Here is a 13,762-nt window from a genome sequence, read left to right on the forward strand (position 1 = left end):
AAGCTTCTTTTTTTTCCCGGGTAGGTCTAGGTCAGGAGAAAAATCTGTGTGTGTATTTTGGATTTATGATTTTGGTCAACCATTTCATAACTGTGAACATTCCTGCATGAAATTATTTTAGGTGGGATATATATGTGTTTATATATATTTTACATACATATTGTAAAGATCTCAATGAAGAATTTGATACCAATAACAGGCTACTTTAAAAAAATATATATTATATATAGAATTTTAGATAGAATAGATCCCTCTTCTGTATTTCTATAATCAAATTTTCTTAGTTATAAATTTTTTTTTTTGCATCTATAAGTTGTAGTATGAAACTAAAGCTTTTAAATAATCTTTTCATTTTAGAGTTTTTTTTTAATGCCAGGTCTTTATTAGCTGTGGTAACTGATTGCCTGGAATTGGTAGGGGGAAGGAGATCATGGTAACTTTACATCTAGTTTGAAATTAAATAAAAAATTTTTAATGTTTATATGTTTTTGGGAGAGAGAGTGAGATGGAGGGTCTGAAGTGGGCCCCCCGACACGGGGCTGAAACTCATGAACTCTGAGATCATGACTTGAACTGAAGCTGGATGCTTAACTGACTGAGCCACCCAGGCGCCCCTAAAGTTAAATTAAAATTAAAACAACACTGTTCAGGAAGAAATGGACAGGTTCCTAGAAATATATAAACTACCAAAACTGAAACAGGAAGAAATAGAAAATTTGAACAAACCTGTAACCAGTAAAGAAATTGAATTAGTAATCAAAAATCTCCCAAAAAACAAGAGGCCAGGGCTGGATGGCTTTCCAGGAGAAGTCTACCAAACATTTAAAAAAGAATTAACACCTATTCTTTTGAAGTTGTTCCAAAAAATAGAAATGGAAGGAAAACTTACAAACTCATTCTACGAGGCCAGCATTACCTTGATTCCAAAACCAGACAAATACCCCACTAAAAAGGGGAACTATAGACCAATTTCCCTGATGAACATAGATGCAAAAATTCTCAACAAGATACTAGCCAACCGGATTCAACAATATATTAAAAGAATTATTCACTAAAATCAAATAGGATTTATACCTGGGATACAGGGCTGGTTCAATATCCACACATCAGTCAATGTGATGCATCACATTAATAAAAGAAAGGACAAGAAGCACTTGACCGTCTCAATAGATGCAGAGAAAGCCTTTGACAAAATACAGCATACTTTCTTGATAAAAACCCTCAAGAAAGTAGGTATAGAAGGATCATACCTTGAGATCATAAAAGCCATATATGAAAGACCCTCTGCTAATATCATCCTCAATGGGAAAAAACTGAGCTTTCCCCCTTAGGTCAGGAACACGACAGGGATGTCCACTCTTGCCACTGTTATTCAACATAGCACTGCAAGTCCTAGCCTCAGCAATCAGACAACAAAAAGAAATTAAAGGCATCCCAATTGGCCAAGAGGAGGTCAGACTTTCACTCTTTGCAGATGAGATGATACTCTATATGGAAAACCCAAAAGATTCCACCAAAAAAATGCTAGAACTGATCCATGAATTCAGCAAAGTTGCAGGACATGAAATCAATGCACAAAAACTGGTTGCATTTCTATACACTACTAATGAAGCAGCAGAAAGAGAAATCAAGGAATCGATCCCATTTACAATTGCACCAAAAATCATAAAATACCTAGGAATAAAGCTAACCAAAGAGGTGAAAAATCTATACACTGAAAACTATAAAAAGCTTATTAAAGAAATTGAAGACAACACAAAAAAATGGAAAAATATCCCATGCTCATGGACGGGAAGAACAAATCTTGTCAAAATGTTGATACTACCCAAAGCAATCTACATATTCAATGCAATCCCTATCAAAATAACACACATATTCTTCATAGAGCTAGAATAAACAATCATAAAATTTGTATGGAACTAGAAAGACCCCAAAGAACCAAAGCAATCCTGAAAAAGAAATCCATAGCTGGAGGCATCACAATTCTGGACTTCAAGATGTATTACAAAGCTGTCATCATCAAGACAGTATGGTACTGGAACAAAAACAGACACATAGATCAATGGAACAGAATAAGAGAACCCAGAAATGGACCCACAAACATATGGCCAACTAATCTTTGACGAAGCAGGAAAGAGTATCCGATGGAAAAAAGACAGTGTCTTCAGCAAATGGTGCTGGGAAAACTGGACAGCGACATGCAGAAGAATGAACCTAGACCACTTTCTTACACCATACACAAAAATACACTCAAAATGGATGAAAGACCTAAACGTAAGACAGGAAGCCATCAAAAACCTCGAGGAGAAAGCAGGCAAAAACCTCTTTGACCTCAGCCACAGAAACTTCTTACTCAACATGTCCCTGGAGGCAAGGGAAACAAAAACAAAAATGAACTATTGGGATCTCATGAAGATAAAAAGCTTCTGCACAGTGAAAGAAACAACCAGCAAAACTAAAAGACAATTGACAGAATGGGAGAAGATATTTGTAAATGACATACCAGATAAAGGGTTAGTATCCAAAATCTATAGAGAGCTTATCAAACTGAGCACCCCAAAAACAATCCAGTGAAGAAATGGGCAAAAGAAATGAATAGACATTTTTCCAAAGAAGACATCCAGATGGCTAACAGACACGTGAAAAAATGTTCCACATCACTCATCATCAGGGAAATACAAATCAAAACCACAATGAGATACCACCTCATACCAGTCAGAATGGCTAAAATTAACAACTCAGGCAATGACAGATGTTGGCAAGGATGGGGAGAAAGAGGAACCCTTTTGTACTGCTGGCCGTAATGCAAACTGCTGCAGCCACTCTGAAAAACAGTATGGAGGTTCCTCAAAAGTTAAAAATAGAACTACCCTACGACCCAGCAATTGCACTACTAGGTGTTTATCCAAAGGATACAGGAGTGCTGTTTCGAAAGGGCACATGCACCCCAATGTTTATAGCAGCACTATTGACAATAGCCAAAGTAAGGAAAGAGCCCAAATGTCCATTGACAGATGAATGGATAAAGAAGATGTGGTTATATACATACAGTGGAGTATTACTTGGAAGTCAAAAAGAGTGAAATCTTGCCTTTTGCAACAATGTGGATGGGACGAGAGTGTATTATGCTAAGCAAAATTAGTCAAAGACAAATATATGACTTCACTCATATGTGGAATTTAAGATATAAAACGGATGAACATAGGAAAGTGACACAAAAATATATAAAAACAGGGAGGGGGGCAAAACATAAGAGACTCTTAAATATAGAGAACAGGCTGAGAGTTGCTGGAGGGGTTTTGGGTGGAGGGATGGGCTAAATGGGCAAGGCGCATTAAGGAAGACACTTGCTGGGATGAGCATTGGATGTTATTTGTAGGGGATGAATCACTGAGTTCTACTCCTGAAATCATTATTGCACCATATGCTAACTAACTTGGATGAAAATTAAAAAAAAATTAATTAATTACCAAAAAACACTGTTCAAAGATATGATATTAGATGGACTGAATCTCAGTTTATCTATTTCATTACACTCAATATTTAGGAACTTCCTTATTTTTCTAAATATAACATCCAAAAGTATAAAAATAACAAAAGTATTAAAATTTATTAGCAGAATTATTACTTACATGGTGGATAAAAGACCAAAGATGGTTTTTTGTTAAAATAGTCTGTGGTGAAGTTCTTAGCTCAGCTCTTTTATTTTTATTTGTATTTTTTTTAGATTTTTAAAAAATGTTTATTTTGAGAGAGAGTGTGTGAGCAGGGAATGGCAGAGAGAGAGGGAGAGAGAGAATCTCCTCCAGGCTCTGTGCTGTCAGCACAGAGGCCAAGATGGGGCTTGATGTCACAAACTGTGAGATTACAACCTGAGCCGAAATCAAGAGTCAGAAGCCTAACTGACTGCCACCCCAGCACCACTTAACTGAGCTCTTTAAAAAAATAATAGCCTGGGAATCTAGTAGGAAAGAAAGCATCTTAACTATAGGTTTCCTTCCTCTCCCTTCTCTTTCTTGCCTAAATCCTTCACCTGCCAAGTCCTAGTCCTTCTTCGGAATTCAAAGAGATGGGGCTCCCTTCATTATACCCCCGCCCAACTCATTGCCCTTGGTGGGGCTTTTCAAGAAGCCCAGGAACCGATGATTTCTTGGGTTGTGCATTACATTGCTGACAGTGAGGAGTGTCCCCCATTTCAGTGGACCTAGTTTGAACATGAACTCAGCCCCAAATGACAGAGGCATTTAATTTTATATTTGCTGAGTAATAATAACTTTTAACTGAAACTGTGATTTTGTCAAAATCTTGTATGTAGTCTGAAAAGTAAAATAGTACTTCAAGGTCAGCAGTTTCATACCCCTTGCTCTCTACTACCAGTTTCCACTCCTTTGAAGCAACTGTTTTTAATTCTTCAATAAAAATTTTTTTAATCTTTTTATTTATTTTTGAGAGAGAGAGAGAGAGAGAGAGAGAGAGAGAGAACGAGACAGTGTGCAAGCAGTGGAGGGGCAGAGAGAGAAGGAGGCACAGAATCCGAAGCAGGCTCCAGGCTCTGAGCTGTCAGCACAGAGCCCAACACGGGGCTCGAACTCACAAGCTGTGAGATCATGACCTGAGCTGAAGTCAGACGCTCAACCGACTGAGCCACCCAGGTGCCCCATACTGCTTTTAATTCTTATTGCTGTTTCTTCTGATATAACCTCATATTTCTGAATAACATGCATATCCTGCCATGTTTTCAATTTCCACCTTTACAGATGGTCTGTTGGCTCCCACTTACTTATCTCCATTGTACCCCTTCTCCCACACAGCACACTTATTCCTTCCCTCCTCTCATCCTTACTGTGGGGTTATATTTTGGGGTATTTTTTTTTCTGTAATTTTTTTTTTGGTAACTCATCTTTATTTCTCTTCATAGGACAATTTATGATATTCTTTGTTGTTTATTGTCTTTCCTCTTACATGGATGGGAACTTTGTTTTGTTCATTGCTGTCTCCCAATGCCTAGAATAGTGCCTGGCACTTAAGAGCTGCTAAGTAAAGATTTGCTCAATTATCAAATGAAGGAATAGTTAGTAATTGCCTCACTTTAAATTGGATTAGTTTATATGCACCAATTACTGAATTACTCTTAAATTACTCTCTAACAGGACTGAAAATCTCTCATTATGTTCCTACACCTCAGCAATTCTATTGTTTTAAGTTTCTTGTAGGAGACATCCATTCTGGACTCTTCTCTCCACCTTCTCCATTCTGAACAAATTATTTTTTAGGCTCCCTGGCACTGTCATCCCTTTCACCAGAATAGATCCCATACTAGGTCACAAATCAAGCCTCAGCAAGTACAAAAAAGATTGAAATCATACCATTGCATATTTTCCAACCACAACTCTATGAAACTTGAAGCCAACCACAAGAAGAAATCTGGAAAGACCACAAATACATTCATCCTACTAAAGGATGAATGGATCAACCAGGAAATTAAAGAAGAAATAAGAAAATACATGGAAACAAATGAAAATGAAAACACAGTGGTCCAAAACCTTTGGGATGCAGCAAAAGTGGTCCTAAGACAGAAGTGTGTAGCAAGACAGGTCTGCCTCAAGAAGCCAGAAAAATCTCAAACAAACAACCTAACCTTACACCTAAACGGGCTGGAGAAAGAACAACAAATGAAGCCTACAGCCAGCAGATGAAGGCAAATAATGACGATAGGGCAGAAATAAATGATACAGAAATGAAAAAAAAAAAAAAAACAACAAAAACCCAGTAGAACAGATCAATGAAACCAGGAGCTGGTTCTTTCAAAAAATTAAGAAAATTGATAACCCCGAGCTAAACTTATCAAAAAGAAAAGATAAAGGACCCAAACAAATAGAATCACAAATGAGAAAAAAGAAACCAACAATCAATATGACAGAAATACAAACAATTACAAGAGAATATTATGAAAAATTATATGCCAACAAACTGGACAATTTTGAAGAAATGAATAAATGTCTAGAAACATATAAACTACCAAAACTGAAACAGGAAGAAATAGAAAAATTGAACAGACTGATGACCAGCAAAGAAATTGAATCGGTAATCAAAAATCTTCTAGCAAACAAAAGTCCAGGGCATGATGGCTCCACAGGGGAATTCTGTCAAACATTTATGTATTTATTTATTTATTTTAAAATTTTATTTATTTATTTGGAGAGATTGAGGGAGAGAGAGGGCAGAGGAGGGGCAGAGAGAGAGAGAGAGAGAATCCCAAGCAGGCTCCTCACTGTCAGTGTGGAGCCTGACATGGGGCTCGAACTCATGAACCGTGAGATCATGACCTGAGCCAAAGTCAGGAGCTGGTTGCTCAGTTGTCTGAGCCAAACTCAATTGCCTGTCTACCAGACTTTATTTATTTATTTAAGTTTATTTATTTTGAGAGAGGGAGCGAAACAGAGAGAGAGCGAACGTGCGTGCACAAGTCGGGGAGGGGCAGAGAGAGAGGGAGAGACAGAATCCCAAGGAGGCTGTGCACTAACAGCGCAGAGCCTGATGCGGGGCTCAAACTCACACTGCAAGATCATGACCTGAGCCGAGATCAAGAGTTGGACGCTTAACCGACTGCGCCACCCAGGCGCCCCTCTATCAAACATTCAAAGAAGACTTAATACCTATTCTTCTCAAACTATTCCAAAAAATAGAAATGGAAGGAAAACTTCCAAACTTATTCTATGAGGTCAGCATTACTCTGATTCCAAAAGCAGACAAAGACTCCACTAAAAAAGAGAACTACAGGCCAATATCAGCGATGAATATGGGCATAAAAATTCTCAACAAAATACTCGCAAATTGAATCCAACAGTACATTAAAAAAATCATTTGCCACGATCAAGTGGGATTTATACCTGGGCTGCAGGGGTGGTTCAATATTTGCAAATCAATTAACATGATACACCACATTAATGAAAGAGAGGATAAGAACCATAAGAACCTCTGAATAGATGCAGAAAAAGCATTTGACAAAGTATAACATCCATTCTTGATAAAAACCCTCAACAAAGTAGGTTTTAAAAAATTTTTTTTTAATGTTTATTTATTTTTGAGGTGGGGGGTGCAGTGAGAGAGGGAGGCACAGAATCTGAAGCGGGCTCCAGGCTCTGAGCTGTCAGCATGACCTGAGCCGAAGTCAGATGCTTAACTGATTGAGCCACCCAGGTGCCCCAACCCTCAAAAAGTAGGTTTTGAGGGAATATACCTCAATGTAATAGAAGCCATATATAGCATACCCACCACTAATATCATTCTCAGTGGGGAAACAGCTGAGAGCTTTTCGTCCATGGTTAAGGACAAGATAGGGAGGGGGCACCTGGGTGGCTCAGTCAGCTAAGCGTCTGACTTTGGCTCAGGTCATGATCTCACGGTTCATGAGTTCAAGCCCCGTGTCTGGCTCTGTGCTGATAGCTCAGAGCCTGAAGCCTGCTTCAGATTCTTTGTCTCTCTCTCTCTCTTTCTGCCCCTCCCCCACCCATGCTCACTCTCTCTCTCTGTCTCTGGCTCTCTCTCAAAAATAAATAAAACACTAAAAAATAAAAAAAAATAATACAAAAAGAACAAGGAAGTGAGGTCCACTTTCACCAGTTATTTAACATAGTACTGGAAGTCCTAGCCTAAGCAATCAGACACCAAAAAAGAAATAAAAGTCATCCAAATTGGCAAGGAAAAAGTTAAACTTTCACTATTTTCAGATGACATGATACTCTATGTAGAAAACCCAAGGACTCTGCCAAAAAATTGCTAGAACTGATGCACAAATTCAGTAAAGTTGCAGGATATAATATCAACAACATACAGAAATCTGTTGCATTTCTATACTCCAATAATGAAACAGCAGAAAGAGAAATAAAGAAATTGATCCCATTTACAACCTCACCAAAAATCATAAGATACTTAGGATTAAACCTAACTGAAGAGGTAAAAGATCTGTACTCTGAAAACTGTAAAATACTGATGAAGGAAATTGAAGATGACACAAAAAAATGGAAAAACATTTCATGCTTGTGGATGGGAAGAACAAATATTGTTAAAATGTCTATACTACCCAAAACAATCGACACATTTAATGCAATCCCTATCAAAATACCACTAGCATTTTTCACAGAGCTAGAATAAACAATCCTAAAATTTGTATGTAACTATGAAAGACTCTGAATAGCCAAAGCAGTCTTGAAAAAGAAAAGCAAAGCTGGAAGCATCAATTTCAGACCGATATTACAAAGCTATAGCAATCAAGACAGTATGGTACCGGCACAAAAACAAACACATAGATCAACGGAACAGAATAGAAAATCCAGAAATGGAACCACAACTATATGGTCAACCAATCTTCGACAAAGCGGGAAAGAATATCCAATGAAAAAAAAGACAGTCTCTTCAACAAATGGTGTTGGGTAAAGTGGACAGCAACTTGCAAAAGAATGAAACTGGACCACTTTCTTATACCATACACAAAAATAAATTCAAAATGGATGAAAGACCTAAATGTGAGACAGGAAATCATCAAAATCCTAGGGGAGAACACAGGCTTCTTTGACATCATCTGTAATAACTTCTTACTAGATAGGTCTTCTGAGGCAAGGGAAACAAAAGCAAAAATAAACTATTGGGACTTCACCAAGGTAAACATGTTGTACAAAGTGACGGAAACAATCAACAAAACCAAAAGACAATCTTTGTAATGGGAGAAGATATTTGTAAATGACTTCTCAGATAAAGGGTTAGTATCAAAATCCATAAAGAACATATCAAGCTCAACACCCAATAAACAAATAATCCCAAATGGGCAGAAGATATGAATGGATATTTTTCCAAAGAAAACATCGAAATGGCTAACTGACACATGAAAAGATGCTCAACATCACTCATTATCAGGGAAATACAAATCAAAACCATGATGAGATACCACCTCACACCTGGCAGAATGGCTAAAATTAGCAACATAAGAAACTATAGGTGTTGCCAAGGATGCAGAGAAAGGGGAACCCTCTTGCACTGTTGCTGGGAGTGCAAATTGATGCAGCCACTCTGGAAAACAGTATGGAGGATACTCAGAAAGTTAAAAGTAGAATTACCCTATGATCCAGCAATTGCACTACTAGGTATTTACTCTAACTATACAAAAATCCTGATTCGAAGGGGTTCCAGCACCACAGTTTTTACAGCAGCACTATCAACAATAGCCAAATTATGGAAAGAGCCCAAATGTCCATTGACTGATGAATGGATAAAGAAGAGGTGCTGTATATGTGTGTGTATTTACACACACAAACACATACATAGTGGGGTATTACTCAGCCATCAAAAAGAATGAAATCTTGCCATTTGCAACGATGTGGATGGAGCTAGAGAGTATTATGCTAAGTGAAATAAGTCTGAGAAAAACAAATACCATATGATTTCACTCATATGTGGCATTTAAGAAACAAAACAGATGAACATAAAAAAAGAGAAGAGGGGAAAAAAAAGAGAGAGGCAAACCAAGAAACAGACTTGTAACTATAGAGAACAAACTGAAAGCTGCTGGAGGGAGGTGGGTGGAAGATGGGCTAAATGGGTGATGGGTATTAAGGAGGGCACTTGTGCTGAGCACCGGGTGTTGTGTTTGTAGGTGATGAATCACTATATCCTACACCTGAAACTAATATTGCACTGTATGTTAACTAACGAGAATTTAAATACAAACTTGAAAAAGAAAGAAAAGCAAAGAATTCTATGTGTTTCAATCGTGAATATGAATGTGTTTTGAGGATTCTTTCTTTTGGATTTTCTATGCCATCACACCAAGTTCCACTTGCAAGGACATTCACGAATAAAGCATTTGTTCCATTTGCAGTGTTGTATTTTAATCTGAAAATTGTTTGATAGAACTGTTTTCTGTCTTGAGGCAGTTTCTGAGCTAACTGAACTGTGGTGTGTGGGTTTTGTTCATCAAAGATAATGGTGAGACCAAATCAACGCTAACCAAATCGATTTTGCTTATAACCTTGGGCATAGTAAAATACCTGCTAACAAAGGGGCAAGGTATTATTCCTTTAAAGTCTTTCATTTAAGAATATGCAATCCTTTCTGTTCGGAAAAATGAGAGGTGGCCTTTAAAAGCCTTTGGCACAAACACATGATAGATAATACATCTGCCAGTCATGTTAAAGCTATGTAATAGGACTTGATAAAACCATATTTGAAAAATCTGCTCTGACACTTTAACTTTTCAGATTAGAAAGAGAGTATTTCTCCAAAAACAAGAAACTAAATGAAGAGATCGAGGAACAGAAGAAAGCAATTATAGACCTTTCAAAGAGACTCCAGTATAATGAAAAAAGTTACAGTGAATTACAGGAAGAACTTGTAATGGTAAGGATAAAAAAGAAAACCCTATGGCAATTACTTTATTGGGTCAAATCTGATGTTTAACAGGTTTTTTCCCCTCACTACATGCCATGAGATAATAGTATGAAAGTAATTTTAGTGACATTGATATAAAATTTTGAAACCAGAGATGCTGATTACAACAAAGATATATTTAAGAATCATCTCTTCTTTAGAAAAATTGGGAAAACTAGTCAAATTAGTGAAAACTGAATTGTAGAATATTTTAGAATTTATTCAGGGGTTTACCTTTTTCTTGCCTTTTTTTTTTTTTCGGTGCATAGAACAATGATACCAAGATGAGAGGGGGTCAGGGTTTATAATCAATAGATCTAATGATTTCAAAGACTCCCTTTTGTAGTCATTTTGTACCTGATCATTTTGTTTCCATTCCCCAATAATCAAGCTTTCACACCATCACCACATTTGTCTTCCTAAGATATTGATCTGATCTTGTCACCCTCACTTTATTAAAAAACCATCAATGTCTGCTTGTTGTTTTCAGAATGAAGTTCAGCTTCTTGTCATACAATCTAAGGCCCTGGCTTTGTGACTCCGTGTTAACTCTTTCAGCTTCTTCTCTTTCCATTAGCCCTCTTACCTTGCTTCAGCCACATTAGCGTGCTCTTGGCTTCCTAAACACATTGTATATTTTTGTATCTTCCTGCTTTTTAAGGCTGTTCATTTTTTGGACCCACATTGACTGAACTGCTCCTTTTTTTTCTCTTTAGTAAACTCCTGTGTATCCTGTAATGCCCTATTTTTTTTTTTCCTTTAGTAAACTCCTATGTAACCTGTAATGCCCTATTTTTTTTCCCTTTAGTAAACTCCTATGTATCCTGTAATGCCCTGTTCTGACATCTTGCAATCTGTGATGCCTTCCATGATTCCATCTTTCCCCACTCTCCCATCCTACTAGTCAGAATTTTTCCTTTTCCCAACTTTGTGTTTCCTTAGTACTTAGTTTAGTATCTTCACCACAGTTTAGCATAACACTCACCCAAATCTGGTACGTGTATCTCTCCCATGAGATTGTGAATGCATTGAGGTTAACAATTCATTTCACATACCAAGATTCCACCATAGTGTGTGCTTCCATAAACATTTATTGGATGCATCTATTTGGCTGATGCAGCACACTACTATTCTGCATTTGCTGGGAAGCCCAAGGGCATAAAATCTAGAGTGATACCTTGTTTCTTCTTTGTCTTGTCCCCACATGTATACCTTCTGCAGATACTGGCTACTTCACTTTAAACTCTTAGTGATATCCGTTATTGAAGAAAATGAATGTTTTTTTTTTCCCCGTGTCAAAAAAGATGGAGACTCTGGGTTATATTAAGAAGTAGTGGCCTAATCAGTGCTGTTCAGATAGAAAGGTAGTATTGGGATAAAATTTATACTCTGTCACTTTCAAATTATTTAATGTTTTGTACAGTCTTCATTCAACCCAAGATATTCAATGTGTTCTGATTCAGGGACTGATATTATTTTTTTGCTGTTTGGTTAAATTAGTAGTTTGAGTACTTTGGATGTGGATTTTAGATAAGTTTAGAGCTCTCTGTGTAGCATACTTTACTGTCTGTTCACTCTTATGTGCTACCCTAAATTTCATGGGCTATCCTCCCTCTTAGCTCCTGGTTCAGGAGGTGAATCAGTGGTGGAGAAAAACATGTGAGAGCCATCGAGCTGAGTCATGGATTTGTTCTTCTTGCTTAGGGACCCTGTTTTCAGTAGTTTGGAAAGTTAGCCAGTTATGACTAAGAATGTAACAGGGAAGATAGTCACAAACATAAGTTGCATGAATTTTCCTAATTTAGCCTTCTAGCACTCCAGTGACAAGGTGCAAAATAAAAGCAGCCTGGGTTTTTCACCATAGAGGATACTAGTGCTTTTTTGATTAAAAAATTTTACTTGGGGGGTGCCTGGGTGGCTCAGTCGGTTAAGCGCCAACTTCAGCTTAGGTTGTGATCTCATGGCTCGTGAGTTTGAGCCCCACATCGGGCTCTGTGCTGACAGCTCAGAGCCTGGAGCTTGTTTCAGATTGTGTCTCCCTCTCTCTCTCTCTTTGACCCTTCCTTTGCTTTGTTTCTGTCTCTGTCTCTTTCTCTCAAAAATAAATAAACATAAAAGAATTAAAAAATATTAAAATTTTTTTACTTGGTGCCAACAAGTTTTTATTTTTCAGCTTTGCAGTGTGGCACATGATCTGAAGTAAGGCACGTTGCAGCCTTGTTTGGGTCTGCTTGCTTGTTTGGGTCTCATCCTGTAAAGCACTATTGTTCTGATCATAGCGTGAAAGATTGCAGGCTGATTGTTTCTTCAAAGCTTAATGGATTACTAAATGTTGTTGCTTTGTGAATTATAGTCCTTGCTGCAGAGCTTATGGGATGTTCAGAAAACTTATTCAGGTTGTACCTAAGTGATCTCCAGTTTATATGGTTCAACCTGACTATTCGTACTTTCCTCTTTTCTCATTTCTCTTAAATCCATAGCTTTGTGTCATATTTTTCTTCCATCTTTCTGTTTCTTTTGCTCCTCTTTTTGCTTTTCTTTCCCTTCCTCGTAATGAGCTTTCTGACTTGTTCTGTTTTCTGATTAGAACTATTGTTCTCGGGGTGCCTGGGTGGCTCAGTGGATTAAGTGTCCGACTTTGGCTCAGGTCATGATCTTGCGATCAGTGAGTTCGAGCCCCATGTCAGGCTCTATGCTAACAGCTCAGAGCCTGGAGCCTGTTTCAGATTCTGTCTCTCCCTCTCTCTCTGACCCTCCCCCGTTCATGCTCTGTCTCTACCTGCCTCAAAAATAAACATTAAAAAATTTTTTTTTAAAAAAAGAAAAAAAAAAAGAACTATTGTTCTCTCTTTACCTGGCCATAATATGAAATTCAAAAATTATTTAATGAAAAAAAAGTTTTTTAAATCAGTCTGCTTTTATTATTTATTTTTAAAATTAAATTAAATTAATTAATTTATTTGTAATTTAACTTTATTTTTTATTTTTTAAAATTTACATCCAAGTTAGTTAGCACATAGTGCAACAATGATTTCAGGAGTAGATTCCTTAAATGCCCCTTACCCATTTAGCCCATCCCCCCTCCCACAACCCCTCCAGCAACCCTCAGTTTGTTCTCCATATTTATGAGTCTCTTCTATTTTGTCCCCCTCCCTGTTTTTATATTATTTTTGTTTCCCTTCCCTTATGTTCATCTGTTTTGTCTCTTAAAGTCCGCAGATGAGTGAAGTCATATGATTTTTGTCTTTCTCTGACTAATTTCACTTAGCATAGTACCCTCTAGTTCCATACACGTAGTTGCAAATGGCAAGATTTCATTCTTTTTGATTGCCGAGTAATA

At 37.4% G+C, this 13,762-nt stretch overlaps 1 protein-coding gene across 9 annotated transcripts in view; it reads left to right on the forward strand.

The window, feature by feature from the left end:
- CCDC171 (coiled-coil domain containing 171) overlaps positions 1 to 13,762 on the forward strand; it is a 302,377-nt gene that overhangs the window by 69,575 nt on the left and 219,040 nt on the right. For 8 of the 9 annotated variants that reach the window (XM_019415442.2, XM_019415439.2, XM_019415437.2 and 5 more), the window contains one exon: positions 10,254 to 10,392. The exons of the other annotated variant lie outside the window; for it this stretch is intronic. In XM_019415442.2, the coding sequence (XP_019270987.1) occupies positions 10,254 to 10,392 (139 nt within the window). The remainder of the gene's footprint in view (positions 1 to 10,253; positions 10,393 to 13,762) is intronic. 9 annotated transcript variants of the gene reach the window in all.

The sequence above is a fragment of the Panthera pardus genome, unplaced genomic scaffold (assembly GCF_024362965.1).
Source record: "Panthera pardus isolate Hobbes unplaced genomic scaffold, ASM2436296v1 HiC_scaffold_20, whole genome shotgun sequence".
Taxonomy (NCBI): domain Eukaryota; kingdom Metazoa; phylum Chordata; class Mammalia; order Carnivora; family Felidae; genus Panthera; species Panthera pardus.